The sequence below is a fragment of the Perca fluviatilis genome, chromosome 4 (assembly GCF_010015445.1).
Source record: "Perca fluviatilis chromosome 4, GENO_Pfluv_1.0, whole genome shotgun sequence".
Classification (NCBI taxonomy): Eukaryota; Metazoa; Chordata; class Actinopteri; order Perciformes; family Percidae; genus Perca; species Perca fluviatilis.
The window spans coordinates 20,841,600-20,864,255 of record NC_053115.1 but is presented as its reverse complement, the minus strand read 5'-3'; the positions used below and the strand labels follow the sequence as shown (position 1 = coordinate 20,864,255).

The 22,656-nt window shown below is 38.9% G+C and overlaps 1 protein-coding gene across 5 annotated transcripts in view; it reads right to left on the bottom strand.

Moving 5' to 3' along the window:
• Positions 1-22,250, bottom strand: part of pax7a (paired box 7a) — a 46,020-nt gene extending 23,770 nt beyond the window's left edge. The window contains exons 1-6 of one of the 5 annotated variants that reach the window (XM_039799089.1): positions 22,226-22,250; positions 21,215-21,283; positions 19,757-19,992; positions 18,824-18,968; positions 18,306-18,434; positions 106-305 (exon numbers count right to left, since the gene is read on the bottom strand). In XM_039799089.1, the coding sequence (XP_039655023.1) occupies positions 106-305; positions 18,306-18,434; positions 18,824-18,968; positions 19,757-19,992; positions 21,215-21,278 (774 nt within the window). In that variant the 5' untranslated portion in view covers positions 21,279-21,283; positions 22,226-22,250. Of the gene's footprint in view, positions 1-105; positions 306-18,305; positions 18,435-18,823; positions 18,969-19,756; positions 19,993-21,214; positions 21,719-22,225 lie in introns of those variants that run through there. The other 4 variants (XM_039799086.1, XM_039799088.1, XM_039799090.1 and 1 more) reach the window with 4 other exon arrangements.
• Positions 22,251-22,656: the final 406 nt, after the last annotated feature.

The window sequence follows — 22,656 nt, the reverse complement described above, 5'->3', positions numbered from 1 at the left end:
CAGAAATCTCAGGGACCAATGTTTCAAAAACGTTTCATAGCTAGATACCTGACATACTACAACACAATGCCTGGTCTCACTGGTACTGTCACTGGTATGTCTAACCTGCACTCTGGCCTCTGTGAGTTTTGTCCTCTGAGCCAGCTCCTCTCTGGTGTAGATATCTGGGTAATGTGTCCTTTCAAAAGCCTTCTCCAGCTCCTCCAGCTGCTCAGCGGTGAAGGTGGTGCGACTGCGTCTCTGCTTCCTCTTCAGGGGCAAGTCAGGCTCCGAATCTACATCTGAACCTTCGTCTGTGCGGTTACCTGAGGTGAAAAAGAAAAAGACAGAGGGCCATCTGTGTGATCATGGAATAAAATCAAGTTAAGGAGTGTTTTGTGTGAATTAACTGAGGGGTGTTTGTAGAAAACAACATCAAATTTGAGCTGCAACTGATCAAGTAGGAGCTCTAACAGCTTTATCTGCATTTTGGAGCCTCGTTTGTTGCTCCAGAGAGCGGGACTAGCAACACAGAGGATTCAAATGACAGCTACTCCTCTCTGAATATACAACTGGGAGAATATTATCTTAATCTGTGGATATTTATTTAATATAAAAGAGGCCCTGATACACAATCCTGCTTCTGTGAGAGGCCCCAGAGGCTGTGAAGGCAGAGGGCTGAGGGGAAGCGGGGGTGTCGATGGGTAGAGGGGTTAATCTGCACAGGCCACCTTGCTGCTCCTCACCCTGCTTTTCTCTCTCATTGGCCCAGGGCACACTGCTCATACACAGCTCAGCCAAAGTGTATAAAATAGAACACAATATCACACCAAAACCATTCAGTCCCATGTGTTTCCATCTGCTGTTATTAAATGAATTAGAACATATTTTACATTACTTTTTAGGCATTCAACTAAGCTGAATTTTTGCTCGAGGAATATAGATACAGCACAAAGCTGTACAATCCGGGCCGACAGGGAAATTTTTGACAGCAAAAACGCATTACCATTGCACATTACCATTATAACTGAATTTAGAAAATTGCATCATTTTCACCTCCTCTGCATGTCTATTCAAACTACATGGCCCTTTTCATTTTATGTCATAAAATTCATATTTTCATAATTTCCTCATTGAGACATTGACAAGGCGGCGTGATGTGCCAGTGTTGCTCCAGGCCTAGTTGGATTGCATCATGCACAGTCCAGAAAGTGTGGGAGAGGGACAATAAAGGGAGATATTGAAGGAGAGGGTGTATGAAGAGATTTCTGCCGCTGACAGAGGCCCTTCGCTATTCAGCTCAAATGAAAACTATAATGCTCACCTGAATGTCTCGCCAGAGTGAGTTCCTACCGTCTAATTCATTGTTTTACAGCTCTGATCTCTGTTTATTGCTCACTCCAGTCAAATCCTTCAACATGAGTGGACAAAAGAATACTCAAACCTAGCCTCCAAATAACAACTGTGAGAACAAAAGAGCAATAGCGCTGGCGGAGTCTCAAGGCCAGCTCCCGAGTTTAATTAAACAAGGAATTATGGGATTATATGGAGACTATCATTACAGGCCACTCTATGAGTCTTCTACGAACATTTCTGTCCCCCTGAGCTCATGCTCAATGATTCTCTGCGGATTACATGTGGCCGCAGGACATGAGGCCGCATTCATTAAATCAATTCTTCAGTCTTATCCTTTTTAATAAAGATTGATTCTTGAAGCACAGGCTCACTCCGCGGCAGAACACCCTTGAACATACAAAGTTGAATATGTACATACACCACATATCCCTTTGTTGGTTTTCATGAGGATGCGTATATCCATTTGCCCGGTAACTTGCCATGACGACACTTGAGACCAGCCCAGCAGTCTGCAGATCACTTTCCAAAGTCACCTCTGTGTCCTATAGGGAGACGTGGGGGCCAGAGTAGACACATACTCAAGGGGCTCTGAGAAAGACACTAAAGTCCTCTTCTCCTCAAATTATTTTATTTTCCTCCCCTTTGTCTGAGGCGCTTTCACAGACTTTATTTCACAAGTAAACCGCTGTGGCAATCTGTGTCCCATTTAGCATGCTATCAGGCTAATGACTGATAAACCTCAACAGACAATAGCTTGTACTGCTGCTCTCCGTTAAGCCGTACAGAACCAACACATCTGCTCTTGTACATGAACCAGAAGCACAAGGTCAGCAGCCCGGCCTGTAATGAGCAAGGGAAAATAGAAAATGGCACACACTGCATGGGGCTAACTGGGACTTGTGTTGGATGTAAAACTCATCTATATGCCGACTACACTTGGCCAATAGAAGATGGAAAATACATTAAAACACGTGGCTGCTCTCCATGTTGATGTAAGACAGAGCCTGACACTGATTTTTGGTGAACATACATCCCTGAATACAGTGGTGTTACAATAGTCCGTACAAAGAGAAGATGACTAACAAACTGGTCTGAATACATATTAGGCACAAGCAGGTATTGTTTTCCTGACAAAATCTCTTTAAAATCTTAATTTCATGTCTCTTTTTCCCCCTCACACGTGCCAATGTTAACAATCAAAGAAAAAATAAGACTCAGCAAACAAAATCCCTGCAGGGCTGTCTAGGTCAATTTCTTAATGGTCCGCTCGGCACAAAAAGGTACATTCTGATTAGACGTTCCTATAATACGACTGCGGTAATTCCATTTACAGGTTCATGGGATATTGATAAACCACTCATTCCATGTCTCATTGCTTATCGTCCAATTAGAATCTAATTATGTGCCATCCAGTGGGCATGATTACCACTGTGTACTCTCCTCCAGGGGCCCTCTGAGGTTTTTCCCCAATATTGATTTAAAATTGCGCCCATTATGAGTAGGAATTAATCAGGTTTACACATTGCTTTGTCTAGGTAAGTGCTTGATTAAGATTAGAAATAACACTGGTTTGAGTAAAAGCTACCTTGACCTAAATTGTAATGAATGTCATGACTTAAGAAAGAGATATTTTAAATACATGGAATACTTTAAAGGTTTAATTGAAGTGGATCAATCACTGACCTTTATTAAGACTGTTATATATAATTGATAAAACATTAAAAAGGTGTTGTTAATGACTTGCGACTATTAAAGTCATGCTTTGATTGGGGCACTATTGTAAACAAACTATGGTTGCAAAGTGGATGAACACTAACAATGAATATGTTGATGAACACATTATTATCCCTATTTTTATTTATGTGGTTGATACCATACTGACAGTCATCTCTAAAGACATGGAGAACCACTAAATTCTTTCACACTGGTGTAACTTTGCTTTAATGAAGATTTAATTCTGACCATACCTTTTAGATAAAAAAAGAGCTCTTACTCTTGAAGGACTTGTGCTGCTAGTTAATAGTTTTAAGGTTACAATGAGGTTTAAAGCCTGCCCCCTCCCCTGATGCTCCTCTGCTGACCCCGCAGACAGACTCCTCAGACTACAGGCAGATGGGATCCTCATCATCACCCTTTCCTCAAAACCCCTCCTCTTATCAACCCCCTTCCCAACTCCTTGTCTTCCTTTACCTCCAATCCCTCGCACTCCTCCACCTTTACCCCCGAGACGCTGAGGTAATGCTGATTAAACAGACAGCTGTCCACTCAATACCGGCAATTAGCCATGTGATCCATAAGGTTACATATGTATGATACATAACAAGAGCAATAAACTTCATGTTGTTGACAGATGTTGGCTAAATATGTGCTGATTCTTTGAGGGGGTTCTGAGTGAAAAAACAGTAACTATGGCCTTGAGTAAATGTTCATCATGAAGCATTACAATCAATTGTAGGAGCAAAAATCTATGAAATTATCAAAGTTAAAAAGGGTGAAAAAGCTTTATTCTGAAAATGGGTAAACTAAAAGAACTAAAAATATCTACTTCAACCCAGAGGTGTTTCACTAATGGGGAAAAACAGCAAAATCCATGAAAACAAACAAAATAACAAAAATTAAACACAGCTACAACGCATGTGAACGATGAAATAAAAAAAGAAATGACTCACTCTTTGTGCAAATAAAAATGTAATAATAACCAGAAATCGTAGGTGTCTCTATTGGAATCATTTTTAAAGAACATCCCTTTGCAGTGGTGCAGGTTTCAGGTGTTTTATCCCTCATCTCTGACTCACCTGTGAGCAGTATTAGCCTAAAGTTAAGTAGCGCTCATCCTAGTCAGACTGCCTCTGATATCATAACCCATGGCCTCAATATCAGCCATACCTTTGCAAACTATCCAAGACAGAGGGACAAAAACAGACAGGGCTTTGGCAGTGTAGCATTAGCTCATAATGGCTCATTTTGAAAAGCATATTAGTTCCAGCATAATTACAATCAGGCCTCACGCTCTGTGTTTTGCAGGCATTCACAGGACCAGCCTCTGAGCACCGAGTCACACCAGTTGACTGTGACTGACAGCAGATTTAGTTTAAAATGGTGTTTTTTCCTCCCTCTTTTTTTCCCATAGGACAAAAATAACACCGCGTCTTTTCTCCCTATTTATGTTGACTTGTTTATTTTGTGCCTACCTTTTGTCGTAGTTGATACTGCAATTATACTTTTTGTCAGTCAGAGGGGGTGAATATCAAAAGGCCTAATTATGCAAACAGGCCTGTGATAAGAGGCATCTGCCTGAGATGGGATCTGCTATCTCTGACATGCATCTGTCTCTGTGCTGTCTTTGCTGCTCCAGGCCTGCATATAAACAGCCCTGCCTGTCCCCAGGACTGCATGCGATTCAACCACCGACACTGGAGTGGAGGGATATTTCGGGGGCGGGGGGGATCGTGCAGCAACATCAAATAACTAACAACTTCCCAATTTGCATTTTTCTGAGAATGGTGCGGAATCTCTGCTTAATGCACATGCCTGTTCATCCCAAAGGGGTTGCCAAGTTAAAGGAGGCATGTGATTCAAGGCATTTACCGAAGGATGTATCTGAGATAGGAACCTTATGTGAATACAAGATAGACGACAGCGATAAGCAGAATGGTTTAAAGACAAATTCTCTATGAATAATCTTCTCCTGTAGTTATCTCCCTGTGAGTGAAAAACAAAAACAAAACTCCAAAAGTGAGCGTATAGCCTCAGCATAATCGGAACTTATTCATATATATTAGATTAAAATATTTTGATTAACATACCAAACTATTTGTAAAAAGACTGCATACAGTATGTGGCAAAATCAAGTTAACTGTTTACTTGGTTTGGTAACATGCCAAAATGCATCATCAATTTCCTCTGGTTGTCAGTGACCTTCTCTGGGCCGTAATTTGACATTTAGCTGAAATTGAATCTGGATGAGATGTGTAACTTTACATAAGGATATTAAAAATCCACCGTCTATCGAAAATAAGATCATTCTCAGCTCACCTTTATGGACAGATGTCATTGGATTCAGCTTTGTCTCATGCCTATTATGTAAATTACCAGTTTATGGCAGGTGGCCCACGGCCAAGGGCACTTGTCCCAAAATCTATTTCAAGTGGTAAGATGGACATCGGAGAAAGGAAAGCAGAAGTGAACAAGAGCTCTAAAATGTGTATAGCTTTTAATTTACTTTTTAACATAAGAAGTAGCTGTTAAAACTGTTCAAACAGACCACCTGATGAAAATAGAAAAGGCCGCCTTGCTTTTGCTACCAAACGCACAACATTTCACCACTGCCAGTGTCAGAGTTTTAGGCTCTTTTACATCGACATTCCTCAGGAAAATTCCAATACTTTTCTTCACTTGTCTCTTGGACAGAATCACATTATTTAGAAAGGGAGTAGGGGGCTTAAAAAAGAGGAGAAAAATGCAAGGGAGGAAGAAAGATGGGAGGCTCTATAATCTTTGGCTCTCACAACAAACAATTAGCCCCCTTTTCTCTGTTTGAGGTGGGAGAAAGTGGGAGAGAGGAGGGAGGGTAGGGGATGCAAGAGAAAGCAGAGGAGACAGAGAGGGAGAAGCCGCGAAAGCGATGCTCTTTTATGGCTCTTGTCATATGGATGAAGGCGCAGCGCGTCCATGAGAGCGCACGCTCACCTTCAACAACAGGGCGTCCACTGGGCCTCCCGGCCTTTTCAGCCCAGAGAGACGGGCTCCTCGGGGGGCCATTAGAGCATGAATAGGGGCCTGACAGCCCTGTGCAGCTCCGCAGGGCATCCATAAACGCTGACATATTGACTCCCCATGCCTCTGCGCTGCCTGAGTGTGAAAGCGTGAAGGGCTCGAAGGTTGGGATTTTTTTTCTTTAATATACTACTGACTAAAACTAGGATATTAAACAATATGTTTGTTTTTAACTCCAAGATATACTTTGAGGCAATTACAGTACTGTTGCTCTCCAGAGTACTGTTTAGTTTTTATTTTTTTTATTTCTTATACATACATTAGTTTGAAAGACTTCTCTTGATGTAGATATTAAGGAAAATGCACTTCTAACATTGCAAAAATGTTAGTTTTAATAATTTACACAATTCAAAATGCATATATGAAGTTACTTGCTAAATGATCATATAATGTCCTACTGTGGCAGAACAAAGCTAGATTATAAAGGATCTAAGAGAGCCACATGGACCCATAAAGACTTCAGAGGATACCAAATTTGAACCTTGTTAGGAAGACTGTTGCCACCTCTCACTTCTCCCCTCACTAAGACTGAATTTCCTCCTCTGTCGAGTAGAATGTCACCGCCTGAGCTCAAGTCTTTGCTAATTGAGGTCAAAGCGAAAGTAATGAAATTAACAGAGAGCACAAGAAAGTAAAAAGGAGCCCATGGGGGTCTCTGCCAAATGGCACTGGAGCCAGAGCCTCGGTCCCCCAGCAAAAAACTCTAAAAACCTACGCAGGAAATCAAACAGTAACGTCTCAGGGCTATGAGCCGAGGTCTCCTAGAGGAACAAATCATTTTCTCAACAAAGCCAAAGAGAGATTACTGGGCACAGTATAGGAATGCACAGCGGACATTTTTATGTGCCCAAAGGGAAGTTTCCTAATTTTCTGGACAAGGCTGGGCAGCAAATATTGCGAAAAAGTTTGTGCGATATAGAGGACACAAGGAAGGAAAGAAGAGTTATGAAGAATGATGGAAACTTTAATAGAAACCTTAGGATTGATGTGATGTGAATAAAGCTACAAAAAACTATATATATATATATATATATATATATATATATATATGTATATATATATAGCCTTTTGGCTACTGATTTATATGTCTGAATATTACTTTATGCCTATGCATCCTGACATTGAGTCCTCTCTGTAATTGGATAATAATAAAAATAGTATAGTGTGTTTTGAAACCTCAGATAAATGGCTCCATAATCTTCATATGCAATACAAAATCATTAAACATATTTTCAAAAATATTATTATACTACACTGTGTTATAGTAAATGGACATTTAGTGGCTTGCAACTTAACAAAAAGACATTCCTTTATATTCAACAATTTAATGAATATTTCAAATAAAGAGATTTTTTTCTGGGCACAGTGAAGCATTACAGTGCTTGGCATTAATTTCTAAGATCCCTCCATATTGAGGGGTTGTAATGTGGCACAGTAGCAAAGCTTTTTATACAGAGACTACATGTTCCCCAAGGAGAGAATGACTGACGATGCAGAAATAAGCCCATTAGTTGAAAATAGCGGACAACATTTGAAGTTGTTATTTTGTCGGCAAAGACAGGAGCTCCACCCCACTGTTTGGACAACCGCTTACACATTTTAACTTGGTGGGAAAAAACACATTTCTGATTTGCAACACTCAGGGAACATGTTTATTGTCTTTGTGGTTATGAAAAAAACATGCACAATTAAAACAAATGAATATTTCAGTGTTGAGGCAGATCAAGAGCATAAAATGTGAAATGTTCTGGCCCTAAGTAGCATAGGCTAATGGCGATTTTTAAACTAGCAGACCATGGTCAATGTTTCTCATTCATCACTGAGGGAGAGCAGGGGCGCACTGTGCTAAACGTAATTACTGTTGCACATTATGTGGGCTATTCCTGTATTGTAATAAAATTAGCCAGAAATGCCTTTTGTCTTTTGTAATGCAGCTCCATGGTAACCAGTGGATGGTCATAATGCAACACACTGTCCCCGATCTGTGCCAGCTGTCAGAGCTTGACAACCTTAGGTGGCAAGGCGAATTGGAGGAAACTACATTTCTTTCAATAAATTATGTGGCTCTGACCTCCTTATTCATTGCACAATTTAACATCTAAATAATAAAGCTTGAGATGTCCTGATGTACTGTATACTTATTTGTGTGATCCTTGTGTTTGGCAGAATAACAATGGTTTAATCACTAAGACAAAGATGTATTCCTGCCAAAGGTCCCGCCTATTATTATTATTATTACACTGTTCATCTTCAAATCTTAAGAGTGTAATTAACATGAAATTTACATGCTACATTTAACCAAAACAGATCTTAATAATAATAATAATAATAATAATAATAATAATAATAATAATAATAATAATAATAATAACGAGAGGACTCCAAGACTAAATTCAACTATTTGGTACTGATTCAATGATAATCAATCATTATAATTAATATTTCTAAACTACAGAAGGGAAACAAATGTAAAAATATGTTAAATGTGAGTCTATATACTGGAGGATATTTGTGAAATACCTCCTGAAGCAGTAAGTAAAATCTAGCTTTCACAGGGTTTAAAAAACATACTTTCAAATTTAGTGCAGAAGAAAAGACCAACTGAGCCATAAATACAAGATGGTACTAATTTATCAACTGGAAGATTATATTTGGATGAAATCAAAGAGACAACTGCTCACCAGTACTTGTCTCCTGACCGATATGGCCTACATAAATATACTGAAAAATGACTGGTGGATCTTTCACAATTTAACCGGTCTTTGTCATTGTTTGACATTATCTGACAGCCGGCAACAACATTTATGTTATTTGGTAGATAACTTATTAGGCTAAATGACAATGATTCATGAAATTACATGGTTAATTAAATACTGCTTAAAGCTGAAATAACTCTGTAAACTGTCTGTCCCCTTTGGCAATTCACCTAGTCGAGACAAAAACTAAAATACTGAACATTTTACCTTCAGTCTGATCAGTCTATGTTTGGGGCTTCTTATCTGTGTTGTGCCATGAATGCTCAGAATCACTTTATTGCTCGTTGACAATGCTATTGGTGCTTTCTGACAACAGGCACCATTGTCTGTAGAGGTCCTGAGGTCAGTTAATTACACTTGTTTATTGCAGCAAAATGATGGCAGCTTCTCTAGTGATGTGTGCAGAACATCTGCACCAGGTTTGTTTTACAGATGTTCCCTTTATTAAACTGGTTTTTTTCTTCTTTTTCTGGAAGACATGAAGAAAGACACCAAGAGGACATCTCAAAGCAATTAAATGAGATTTCTGTCTGATAACTATAGGTTTTTCCATTAAAACCTTTGAAACTAATCTCCCCTACTGAGAACACTTGTCTCTCCTTGTGGCATGGCTGGGATTCAGCACTGAGAGATAAATAAATGGCTTTTAAAAAAACATTGGCCCTCTTGTCAAGACACATATCCACTCGAGAGCAGCAACAGTCCACATGTCAACTCATTCTCTTCCCATTTCCTCCGCTCTCTTCGCTAAGACACTCCTGTCTAATGAGGTAGAGGAGCTGCAATCCCACAGGGCTAAGCAGAGCTCTGTCGTCCCTGAGTGTCGTTTTCCCTCCGGACAGCCCAGTCATCGTCCACTATCGAAGGTATTACTCACCAATCAGGATTCATTACAACACTAAATCTATCAATGGACTGCCCACTCCCAAACAAAATCCACAACTAACACACAACTGCCCGGGAGAAGAAATAGGCCTCCCAGGGAACCCCCTCCAAACTAAATTGGATTGCCAATACGGCCCACAGACGTTTGAGAAGTCGAGAAAAACAATGGAGCAGAAAATAAATACTCCAAAGCCACAATGATGACTCCACTTTGTAAACTAACACAGTATTGATCGTCTTCTTTTTTTTTTTTTTGTTTAGAAAAGCCTCATCCCTGCTAATAGCTGTCTGAGAGTGTAATCTCTCCCTTGTCCTCCCCCTCCTCTCCTCCCCCTCCACATTCCCTATTATGTGGCTCCTTTCAGCGCGCCTCAAATAGTTTAGGTTCAGTTTCGCACTGGGGTACGGGGCATGGGACTGGGGACCAATTGTTTGCTAATGTTGACACCTGCCAGAGCAGGCTTGGTCTATTTAGGGCGCGCAAAGCTGCAAACTGGATGCTCCCCCTCTTTAGCGAGATTAAGTGTGGGTTGCTGGGGTCACAAATCACTGGACTCCCTCTGATGTTGTGAGGCACAGAGCCAGAGACTGAGAAGACTAAAAGAGAAAGCTGGAGAGGGAGGGACAGAGGAGGGAAGAGGGATAAAGAGTGACAGTCTATTGTTTACTGAAAAGGAGGGGAATAATGTATCTTCTTGAGTGCGCATAACCAGTGCGCCCCATTAAAAAAAAAAAATATCAACAGTGAATCCACGTCGCCAAAGCGTACAACAGTTTTCTGCCTTGTTTTCTATCTCCTTTGGGGTGCATACATGATCAGGACTATTTGAAAGCTTTTTGTTTGAAATTCAGCACAGGACAGAACAGGAAAGAACAATTGTCACACTCTGCTCTTGGTCTCCATAACAGCTTGTGCAATTTCCACACCCAAAATATAACATTAGCAGAAGAAGAAAATAGGATGCATCTGCTTTTATGATGATTCAGAGGACAAACTAATATTTACGCTGATAAAAACAACCTCTGTTCTTCGATAATAAATAAACATGAAGCCATACTCCATATAATTTCCTCAGAGAAAAGTCTAAGAAAGTGCTCGTTTACTCAAACATATATATCTTCTTTTAAGTGTATTTAAGCATGACAGACAGTGCCGACCCCCCCCCCCCTTTCCTTTGCAGATGTACATTAATGCAAAAAAAAAGGCAGAGATCTGAGCTGCAGCAGAAGCACTCTCTCTCCCTTTAAAACTGCTGCTGTCCAGCCTGATCGTGTCAGTTTGAAGGCCCCTATTCAAAAGTATTCATGCATCTGCCTTTGAGGCACAATAGCAGCTAGTTTATAAACTGTCTGCCCAGGCATCCAAAGGCTTTAGTTTGTATTGTTTTCAGCCCCTTAATAAACTTTTGGAGGAGTTCATCAACTTGCCTGAATAGCCTATGCAGCAAGTCTCAAGACAGAAAATAACAGAAGGGCCTTTTCTCCTCCCTCTTCTTTCTCTCGTCCTTTTCTAGTGGCTGTTCATTTAACAATGGTGAGAGTAGGCTGTCAGACATCACAGGGCTTTTTTGTACCAATACAAGAAAAAAAAAAGTATTCAATAAAAAAGAATGCGGCCTCTTAATAAAAAGGGATTCAAGACAATTGTATTTTCACATGTGCACAAGAGGTGCTAACTCAAGCAGCACAATAAGTTAGAAAGTTGTTTACAAAATTAAAATGTGTATCCAGTCATTGATATACAACATTAAGTTTGCAGAAATTGGGTAGATAGAAATATTAAGATTTAAATTTCAAATGCCCATGTTTTAATTTCTTTACCAAAATACAGTTGAAGGTGAAAAAACAGAGCAGTGAATATGAAGATATTAGTTTTCTCGAAATTCAAAGATTTCCTGACACCTGTTAGACAGAAATGATGGGATGCAATAAAATGTAATTTTGGCTGTAAGCCATTAATCCACTGTTATACCTTTAAACTCTGTGGAAAAAAAATTAGCCAAACTTAAAAGTCTTTAATAAATGTCTGCTCTAATTAATTTCATACCTAATTAAAGCAAGGCTATACAGTCCATGCAGGCTGGCCTGTTTAGCCCGCTGGATAGCCATAATTGAAGTAATAGCGGAAAAAAGGCCTGCTTAGAAAATAAAACCCCGCAGCGGTCCAATTCAACAACATCCCCATCCAACCAAGCTGCTCAGCCCCCTCCACCTCCACCATCTGACCCAAAAAGGCCTTATTGGCTGCCCCGGACCAACCACCTACTGTTTCCCACCGATGCACTCGGTGCGTTTTAACACCCTAATTAGATGTGACAAGTTCAACGAGCTGGTTTCAGAGGAGGAAAAGCTGGTCAGGTTATGATTTCCGAGTCAGACTCACAGGGGAATCTCTGGACAGCTGATTCCTGTCAGCCTCATTCATCTTCTTCCAGCCAATTAAACATCACTGCTAACAAAGCGGTGGCAATTTGGGGAATACATTAAACGCCTCAAGGGGAAATGTAAATGTTTGAGGCAATGTCAATAAGCTGGTAACACTAACATGATAATAATCATATTTAAATGGAAAATACTACCACTATTACTACTACTACTACTACTACTACTACTACTACTACTAATAATAATAATAATAATAATAATAATAATGCAGTGTATGTGTGTATAGTGTATAATATTTGATGTTAAAGTTGGAGTTGGTAATGATATTGGCCACAAAAATAATAATATCCAGGCAGAAAAATACAACTGGGTAATATATAAAATAATGGGGTAACACCTATAGGCAATATTTTCCAGAATATCAACTGTCAACACTTAAATTATTTCCCAAATGTTAACCCTATTTCAACAAAAAGACCACACAATCACCCCCAAATTACCCCAAAATTGTATTTACCTCTATCAACGGAATAAACGGACATTCCCCCAAATCCCCCATACACACACTAAGAAGAAATGATGTCACCAAAAAAACGAAAAAATTAAGTTACACATATTTCAATACCTCCACCTGTTGACATGAATGTGTGACGCTGAGAATGCTGTGTGCGTGTGTGAGTATGTATGTGTGTGTGTGTGTGTGTGTGTGGTTGTGTGTGTGTGTGTGTGTGAGAGAGAGAGAAATAGAGAGAGAGAGAGAGAGAGAGAGAAAGAGAGTCATTCAAACTTAAGAAGATAAAAATTTTTAGATTTTCTATTTATTTTGGACTGCAGCCCTGCAGGCAGGATCCCAGAGCCCCAAATTAGCGGAATAAAACACAGACAGAAATGAGAGACGTGCTGAAGCACCCTACTGTTGTGACAGGATACCTGGAGGGCAACACTTCCTCTTTAATTTGTCTCGTATGGTTTGAGACCCCCAACCAGACATTCAATCCTCAGAGTCTGCATAAGCCTACTGAGTTTAATTCTCGATGGTGAAATTATATGCTATAATTAAATATCGTATCATTTAAAAAATGCTCGGTGGCATAGAGGCATCTTATCAACTTGGTCTTCCTCGGCTTCATCCTTGTTATCACATTAATAGTAACAACATCTAAAACGGGCCTATCAGCATGTGTGGGGGGAAATTGCAGGCTAAACAAAGGGCACCTATGGTTTACAGCTTACATTCTGATATTTTCGAGCAGGAAATGTTAACCTTGAAATGCTACTATCTGCGCTTAACAATGTGTGATCATAACCCCATAAATGAGGGGAGAAATTGAATCCTTTTAAGTTATTAAGCAGGAAAGGATTATAAACTCGTCTTTATAAATGAGCTAGAAATCCCCATGTCTTCCTCTGTACACTTTTAAATTTCCCACAAGAAGCTGGAGAGGAAAGATTGCCCCTTTTCAAGAGCCCCACAAGAGATGGAAAAACCATTTTTGTGCCCAGATAGGGAGTCGTCCCACATGGTAAGCGCCACTTTAATTAATAGACAGCCTTGAGAGGTATCACTGTCAGCCTGGATAATGGTGGCAGAGTCAGTGTTTGTGCTTCCATGAATATTTCTGATGTGATCAAAGTCAAATGCCAGCACAGAATGAATTTAAGCCTACTCCATTTTTTTATTTAGCCTAATGCTGCTGACACTTAAAGCTCCTGACACTGAAATGTCTCTGCAGTGTGGTAGGCCTACAAGCTTAAACTGCACTCCTCAAAATTGATGCATTACTCATTACTCCTAAGCATGGGTTCCATGTTATTATGTTGCACGGTTTGCTCATGTTACCTTGCTGGAACCAATAGGCTAATTTGTTACACTGGTAGTAGCTCTTCACCATAACATTTCGCAATATGTCATTAACGACAAATTAGACCACCATTTTTTGAATAAAAATGATATGCTGAATATAACATGTCACCATTTCTTTCAGGTGGAATTTTGTTGTGTATTTATTATATTAAGTCTGCTCAATATTGTAGTAGCCTTAACTAAATGAATGGATGGCCTATTCTGCCTATATGGTGTCAACAAATAGCCCATTACTGAAGCTAAAATTGATATTTGTTACACCAGTGTCTACTGAATGTGACACTGCATTTACCTCACAACCTACTGGCTGTAATTTAAACTAGCTGTGCTCACTATTTATCCTATTTTGTTATTTTTTCTCGTATTGTGGAGCAGCTATTAAAGGCATATTCCCAGAGACACGTCATCTGTGACTGTCACTGTTTATTACAAACATAATAGAAAGACGACAGGTCGGTAGCTATCATCAATGCCAACTAAACATCATGTAAACACTCAAAACAAAACAGATTTAAATATCCTTTAGATGCAGAGATATAGCCAAAGGTTCAGAAGTGTTAAACTGTTAAAATTCTAAATTTAGTTTCAATATTTAATAGGCCCTATATTTTTCCATCTTCATTAATTTAGACTACTGTAAATACAAACAGCCCTAAGATGATAATGATGATGGTAATTCTTCTTCTTCTTCTTATTATTATTATTATTATTATCACTATTATTATCATTATTTATTATTATTATTATTATTATTATTATTATTATCATTATTATTATTATTATTATTATTATTATTATAGTTGTTGTTACTATTATTATCATCGATGTTGTCGCGTCTTTCATCTCCTGCCCCCTCTATAAGAAAAAATGTAGGCCTATCGATGTAAATTCCAGTGAAATGTGGCTTGAGTGGCTGCGGGGACAGGGGAGGTTAATCCGAGTTTAATGCAGTGAAGCACAGCGCAGGGTCTGGGCTATGATGGGTATGTTATCTCTGCCCAACATTTGGGTCTCCCTCAATTTCCACCCAGCCAAATAGCTGCGAGAAAGTGCAGATGGAGTCACTCTCAATGCCTGAGGAAAAAACGTTATTAATAGCTAAATAACTTCCCCATACTTTCACTGAATCTCTCTCACACACTGTTCCAGATGGATTTGTTTGAAGTGGTCTCTCGCTTCATTCCCCTGTCCTTCTCATTCAGCACGGCTTTAGACCCGAAATATAGCTACATTATATTACCATACACTAAGAGACTGGGTGTGCGTGCACGAAAGTGTGTGCGCGCGCATGCTTGTATGTATGTGTGCGTGTGTGTGTGTGTGTGTGTGTGTGTGTGTAAGTGCGTGCGTGTTTGTGACGTGGAGCGCGTAGAGGGGGCAGCTTCTCACAGTTTTCATCACTATAGGCTGAGCAGAAATTATTTTTTTTATAGTTTCTTTGTTTCTGTAGGAAAATATATGCTTATGTACCTGCAAGTGCAGGATAAATCGAAAAACAACTATTTTTTGCATAACTGGTTGACGTATGACGTAGATTAACATTGCAGGAAACATACAGCACACACTGAAACCGAAATGGAAAATGAAAATCTAGAGACAAGTGGTTTCTACAATTATGTTTGGAACAAAGTGTAAGTCATGATTTACGCCTCACATTCATTTCGCTACAAATTACATTTCACTGCATATAATAGGAGCCTCCTTTCAGCCAATCCTAAACTGTATCTTTGGTCTGTCTGGCTTCCTCACACCTCTTCGCTGCTCTGTCACTTTCCCTCCATGATGCTCGGAAATAATCCCACCTGACATCTGTTTAATTAAATTGAGCACCTCAGGTAATCCTGCGATTTGCTGAAGTGTCCATCGCCTGTCTCCACCTCATCTGACGGTCAGGTTGGTTGCGTTAGTGTGGCAGATGGACGCCGGACAGCTGTTTTCACCCTCTCTTTCTGAGCGGTGTGGCGCAAACAAAAGGATGTCCACGTTTGCACAGATGTTGTGCAATTTTAACCCAATTTCTTACGCGTAATCTAATTTTGGCATATAATTTAAAAGTGCGCGCCAACTTTTTTTCAACACAAACTAGATCGGTGATCAACAGATGATTAACAATTATGGAATAAAAAGGCCACTACAGTAGTGAGAAACGGTGGAACTGATTTCGGTGTATACACTGAGTTTTGTTTGGTTTAGCTTTCGCTATCCTGAGAAATAACAGTTGACTCCAAGCAACAAAATAAAATGTACATTATAATATGGTTAGCAGTTTAATACACGTTAAATAAAGCTAGATTAGAGCTGGGATAAATCCGTGATGTAACCTCTGAGAAAATCAAATACACAGGCCTAATAAACAAATAGATAAATAAATAAAGTCTTAAAATCTGGATAAGTAAACGAAAAAAATCTCATGAATTTTTGTGCCCTGGGCGAGCCACTGTGAGCTCCGCTGTGAGATGAAAGTGAAAAGAAATAAAAGGCTCTATTTAATCTGCTTTAAAACCCCTCTCCACATAAGGGCTATGCTTCAAACTCGGAGAGTGAGGGGCTGATTGGGGATAAATACATTTCTTACCATGCCTGCGAGCTATTACACCCGGCACGAACACAGCCACCTATTCAGCAACCATCGTTTCCAGTGCTTACTCTAATAAGTATTAACATTATTAAATGCCATCCGGATGCCGGTAGTCTAAACTGCTTTACGCAGAGGGTGCGTCTCTTTTTATAGCAACGTAATTGAGTCCCAATTTAAAACACAAGCAGCGCTAAGAAAAAGAAATAGAAGCAGGAACATCATGTGGATATGTTGTACCAACAGTGAACAGTCAATAATAATGCAATGATAATGTAGTTAACACTTTAAAAGTCAAACTATCACATTACTCAGAAAACATAACTCAGTTTTACGCGGCTGAGTTGTGCGTAACGAGCAGACTCTCCAAAAGACGTTGGCCATTTATAGCCAGCAGGGTTTACACACCATCAATATGGACACTTGAGATATTTGCAACAACGTTTTGACATTTCTTTCATAACATTAATGCGTGCGATGGCAGAAAAAAGACACCGTTTTCACGCTATCAACTGATTCTTCTCCAACGGGCCATTATATAAAATTACAAAACTATCTACCAGCGGGGTGTACTGAATAATTCATCTCCCTTTATGTCTCTCCGTGCCCTTTGTCCAAAGTTTTCACTCTCTTTTACCCGATTTTTGAATGAGAATGGACGTGTCCATACTCTCCTTTTCGCTGCCCTGCTTTCCAGGATTTGCTTTTGTACCTTGCACTCTTTACTTTAGAAAAGCGTCAATGGAGGGGAGGTTTTGCTCATGAAGTTCATCTTGAAGTTTAAAATTTTTTGGCAGTGTCCTTTTGAGGAAAAAGGAGGCTTTTGTGAACTCTTATCTAAACCCAATTCACTCATGTTTGATCACCAAAAGAGCCAACCTTTATGTCGTTTGGACGCTTTGCATTTTTCACTCCGTAGAAAAACACTAAAGATAACGTGATTATAAAATATGACAGTAAAAACAGAAGTTTCTCTCGTAAAATTTCAAACAACTACTTATATTAAATAACGTAGAATAAGAGAAATCTCACATTTTCTTATTTAAAGTTGTATTAACTAAGAACTGTTATTTCTTATGTGTATGCTGCTATATATACACATATATATTTATATAGTTTTTATTTAAATATATAAATCATGCTACAAAGGTATTATATACCACATATAAGGTTATTATAAGCTTGTAAATACAATTGACGAACACTGACAGCAAATACCTGCATCAAAGCTTTATTTTCCCCTCCTCGCAGCATTACTAATATAGCAAATAATAATATGAACATTGATTTCCACTTTAACTGACAAGTGGTGAAATGTCAGTGAACTGACATCGATTGTGAAATGGGTCAACTGTCAGCTGTCGTTTAGAGGTCGTTAAATGAGTGCATGAATGAGGAGGAATTCGCTACACAAATTAATTTTCTGCTGTTAAATACCTTCTGCCAAGACTCTCATAAATAATTGAGTGAATGAACAACTGCTGGCTCGAAGTTAAAAGCAGGAATAAATTCTCAGCGTTTAGCTGCAGCTCGGATGTGGGACTATTTCCCAAGAGGACGTAAAGTAGGAAGTGTATTTAAAACATTTGCTCCCTGCTTACAAGGCTGTAATTTACCCTATAATAATAATAATAATAATAATAATAATAATAATAATAATAATAATAATAATAATAATAAATAATAATAATAATACAAAAGGGCCATATACTTTCTGCTGTTAACTTACATTTATCACCGAGGATGCCATCGATGCTATGCTTTGTTTTCTTTTCTCCATCTTCATCCTTCTTATCAGAGTCATCCTCGTCATCTTTTTTGCCAAATCGGGCCCTCAAAACGCGGCTGATGGAGCTCACTAATGGCAACAAAAAGGTAAATGGGTGATTAGCTCTAAAACCCATAAAAGAACCATAGTAATCCTATCATACATTTTGTTAGGATACCATACAAAAAACACAGAAAAAGTTTTACATGAAGCAGCTGCGTTGAAAAAAATAAAATTCTACATTAAAGGAAAATAGTACACTATAAATGCAATAAGGAAAAATAACTATTGAGCACCAAAGGCACATTGTCCCAACAGGGTGGGTTTTTTTCTGGGTCACACAGCTGTATGTGTGCTTCCTGCTACACTGAACATGTTATTATCAGTAACTGGGGCTTAAAACATGTTGAATTCAAAGTGATGTTCAGAAGTGATGCTGCAGTGTTCGCTCGTAATAAGAAAAAAAAAGTGCAGCTTACCAGATGAAGCCTCACCTGAAGGAACTGTGCTTCTGTCGCACACCCCGTCCTTCAGCAGCTTATCCCGGATCTCCCAGCTGAACATACCGGGGTTCTCTCGCTTGTACTCCTCGATCCGCTTCTCCACGTCAGGAGTTGCCACCTGCTTTAGGTTTGAAATGGTGTAAAGGGAGGGAAAAAAAGACGTTTTAATTGAGAGGATTCTTTAAAAGATGAACACAAACTGTGATACAAAACGTATTAAAAATAAAGGACAAAACACTAAAACATGTAAATATTTAGGCTACATACATGCCAGAGACGAACAAATAAGACAACCATTAAAAGGTCTGAGCGGCACAATAAACTAAGTCTATCCCCTTTAGTAAAACATGTAGCCGATATAATAACACAAATAATGATTTAGTATTAAATACTCACAATACTGTTATCAGTCACTACTGAGCACCACAGACAAAAAAATATATATTATAGGAATTGACTTCTCAGTGTTTGTAATTTTCAGTTCTTTAGGTTAATGTTTTCATGATTCTTTTATCGATTATGAAACATATTGCAAATTTATTTAGTATTATTCAGGAAGAACAAAGTAGCAGCTGCAAAGATTGTTATGACCAGTAAGGACTGCAGAAAGGGTGTCACAGGTGGACTGTAATGTAGGCTAAATGTTTACGCTAATTAAACTTTCGGGAAACAGAATTATTATTATTATTATTATTATTATTATTATTATTATTATTATTATTAAATTGCATACATCAAAAGATTTCCAAAAAGACGAGGTCTGACATCCTTTTAGTCTTGATCGTTCCTCTCCATCAGGCTGTTGCATTAACACAACATCCGTTTTGAGCTCACTCAGGTGTGCTGCACCTCGAGACGCCCTCCCTCGCGCTGCAGTGACCCACAAACCCGTTCATGGATCCCACTCACCCTGGGCTTGCTGCCTCCTATGGCTCCAGGACGGATCGAGCCGGTCTCTTGGTATCGGCAGAGGATCTTGGAGACACAACCGTGAGAAACTCGCAGTTGTCGCGAGATTACGCAGGGTCGGATGCCGTGGTGGGCCATCTCCACTATCTTGTGTCGGATGTGATTTGGCAGGGGCCTCCCGTTGATGAACACACCGCCAAGCTGGTTCACCCTACCCTGGCCCAGAGGGGTGGATACTGCGCCACAATAAACAACAAAAGTCTCAAAAACAACATCAACACATCTTGTTCGTTAAATGTTCACTTTAATGTAATTAGATGAAGCTTATTCAGCTTGTGTTATAGTCAAATAGTGGCGTTTGCTGTGTTGCTGACTTTTAATGGGACGCTGTTTACTCACATTATCATACATTTTTAAGAGAGCGTCGTGCCAAATTCATCCAGCGTCATTCTGGCTGACAGCATGTAGGCTATCCGAAGCCACTTCAGGATCCAATTTCACATTCAAGATAGACTAAAGAGGGACACTTCCCACCTTGATTATTCCTAGTCATGCTGTACAAATATTGATGTGATCCTTTGAGTCATCTCTTTGCTGTGTGTATTATTGCCATTTCCAGCAGCAGGACACTTGAACAAATCCCGCAGCTCGAGTAACCTGCGAGCTACGTGGTTTTTGTACATTTCAGTCCAGAGCACTTGAGCACGAACTGGGTGTAATGGGAAAACTGTTTCCATAAATGCATGCAAATACAAAGTGATCTTTTTCTGCCCATATGTTCAGACAACTTGAGTATGGGTATCGATGTTAAAAAAAAATTACCAATTAGATTGCTTTTTTGTGTGTGTAACAATCGAAGCTGGACTATAAAAAACAAATCTAAATTCTATAGTCGAAAATCTAAAGTAAATTACTGTCAGGTTGGCTTCAATTTTAGTAAAAAATAATAATTTAAAATACAATATTTTCTAGGCCTATAATTACCATGTATCTATTATTTAAACGTCAAACCATCAAAAACATAAAACATTATATAAAAAGAATTAATACAAATATTTCAGGTAGATTCTGTATAATAAGCAGGAATAAGAGAGGTCTGTCTAAACACAAAAAAACTAAAACCAGATACAAATAAATCCACACAAATTCATACAAATAGTAGGCCTATGTATTATTTATGAATAATAAACACAATATCAGGTTCAATCAAAACAAGGCTATGATGATAGCTGATTTTCAAAGCACGAGCTGACGTTTTTTTATGCAAATATAATTCACTTTTGATTCAGGTTGTTAACTCTAATCATCAATGACTGGAAGTCGTATTTTATTTCCCAGCATGTCGCCGGTAACGAATTGCGCTCTGTGTGACTATCACGCTGACAGATGGAAGTACTGATGATGAGTTTTGTCACAGCACAAGTTCAAACATCAAACACACGTTGTCATTTCTCTTACCTTCCAGGGGGAAGCCGGTTCGGGGGTAGTTCTGGCCTGGCGCAGGGCGCATCATCCGAGGCATTGTTCCTGGTAAAGTAGCCATCATTTAGCCACTCAAACAAACAATAGACAAACAACAAAACGGACTCCAGTCCAAGTAAAAAAAAACGCAATGTCTTGAAAATGCTTAAAATAATGCACAGTCTGCTGTCAAATCCAAATCCAAGGCGGAGAAACTGGACAAGCCCTTCCACCGGTGAAAAATAAATGATGCTCTCCTGGTGCGATGAACGTGCCAAAAATTAAAAAAAAAATAAAAAATAAAAAAATAAAAAAATCAGCTGCTACAAATTAAATAAAAACTCCTTTAAACAGGGAAGTCTGCAAAATGGAGCATTACAAAGTTGTGTGTCTGAGTTGGAAAATGCACTGTTATTATTTTCCCTTGGTGTAGTTTGGGATCAGTATAATGTCTGCTGGCTGGTTGGAAGTAGTTTAAGTGGCCAACTTTCGTGCATGTCGTAGGAGGAGACAGCCGAGCGCTCCCATAGGCTCTCTGGCCTTTCTTTTATGGATGAAAGAGAGTGGGTTTAGCCAGGAGCCGACCGACCAATCAGAGCAACACATTCCAATTTTAATTCACTGCTGCCTCTCTCATAAGACTACACCAAAAAGCAGTTCAAAATGTTATTATATCTAAATGTTATTCTAAAGCCTGTCTTTTCCAAATGTGTCCGCTTCACTGACATTCAGCTATTCGAACCTGTGGATTAATAATGCTTTTAAAATGATATTTCCATTTTCTTTTTTTCTTTGATGGATCAGAAGAAACGTAAGCGTATATGAAAAAAAACTTTGCCTATATATAAACTACATAACAATAGCAAATAAAAAAAACTGAAATAATTTCGTTAGAAAAAAACTATTGAAAATGTCTTTAAAAATTGTTTATTTTTTTTATTGTCTGCAGATAAAGAATTAAAGTCTGAATAAAATATGGACTTTTTTAAATGAATTGAGCATAATCACCTTGTTTTCGATCAAACTTTAAGAGTGTAGGCTAAACATGTCCAAAGTTGTTCCTCCATACACTCCAACACGCGCTGAGCTTCGTGTGAATAAAAATCATGGTCCAAAATAATTGAGTCAGGAGTTGATGGTGTGGTTTCGGAATGGACAAAAGCTGCGCAAAAGCAGCCCTGCCCAGCGAAGGTTATACTACAAGATGCGTTTGGCTTGTTAACCTTTCAATTAAGTAAATGTGCGCAGCATGAACATTTAAATCGCTCCTATAGCTTTTGTGGTAATTACAACATCTATTGATGACAACAGGTTGACTTGCCCTCGAGTACGCACAAGAGTAATTGCTTAAAAGTAATTGTTAAAAAAAAAGCGCTACTATTAAACTCGAATAAAAAGAACACATATGGTAGAAAAGAAGAAGTGCATGTGTCAACTCT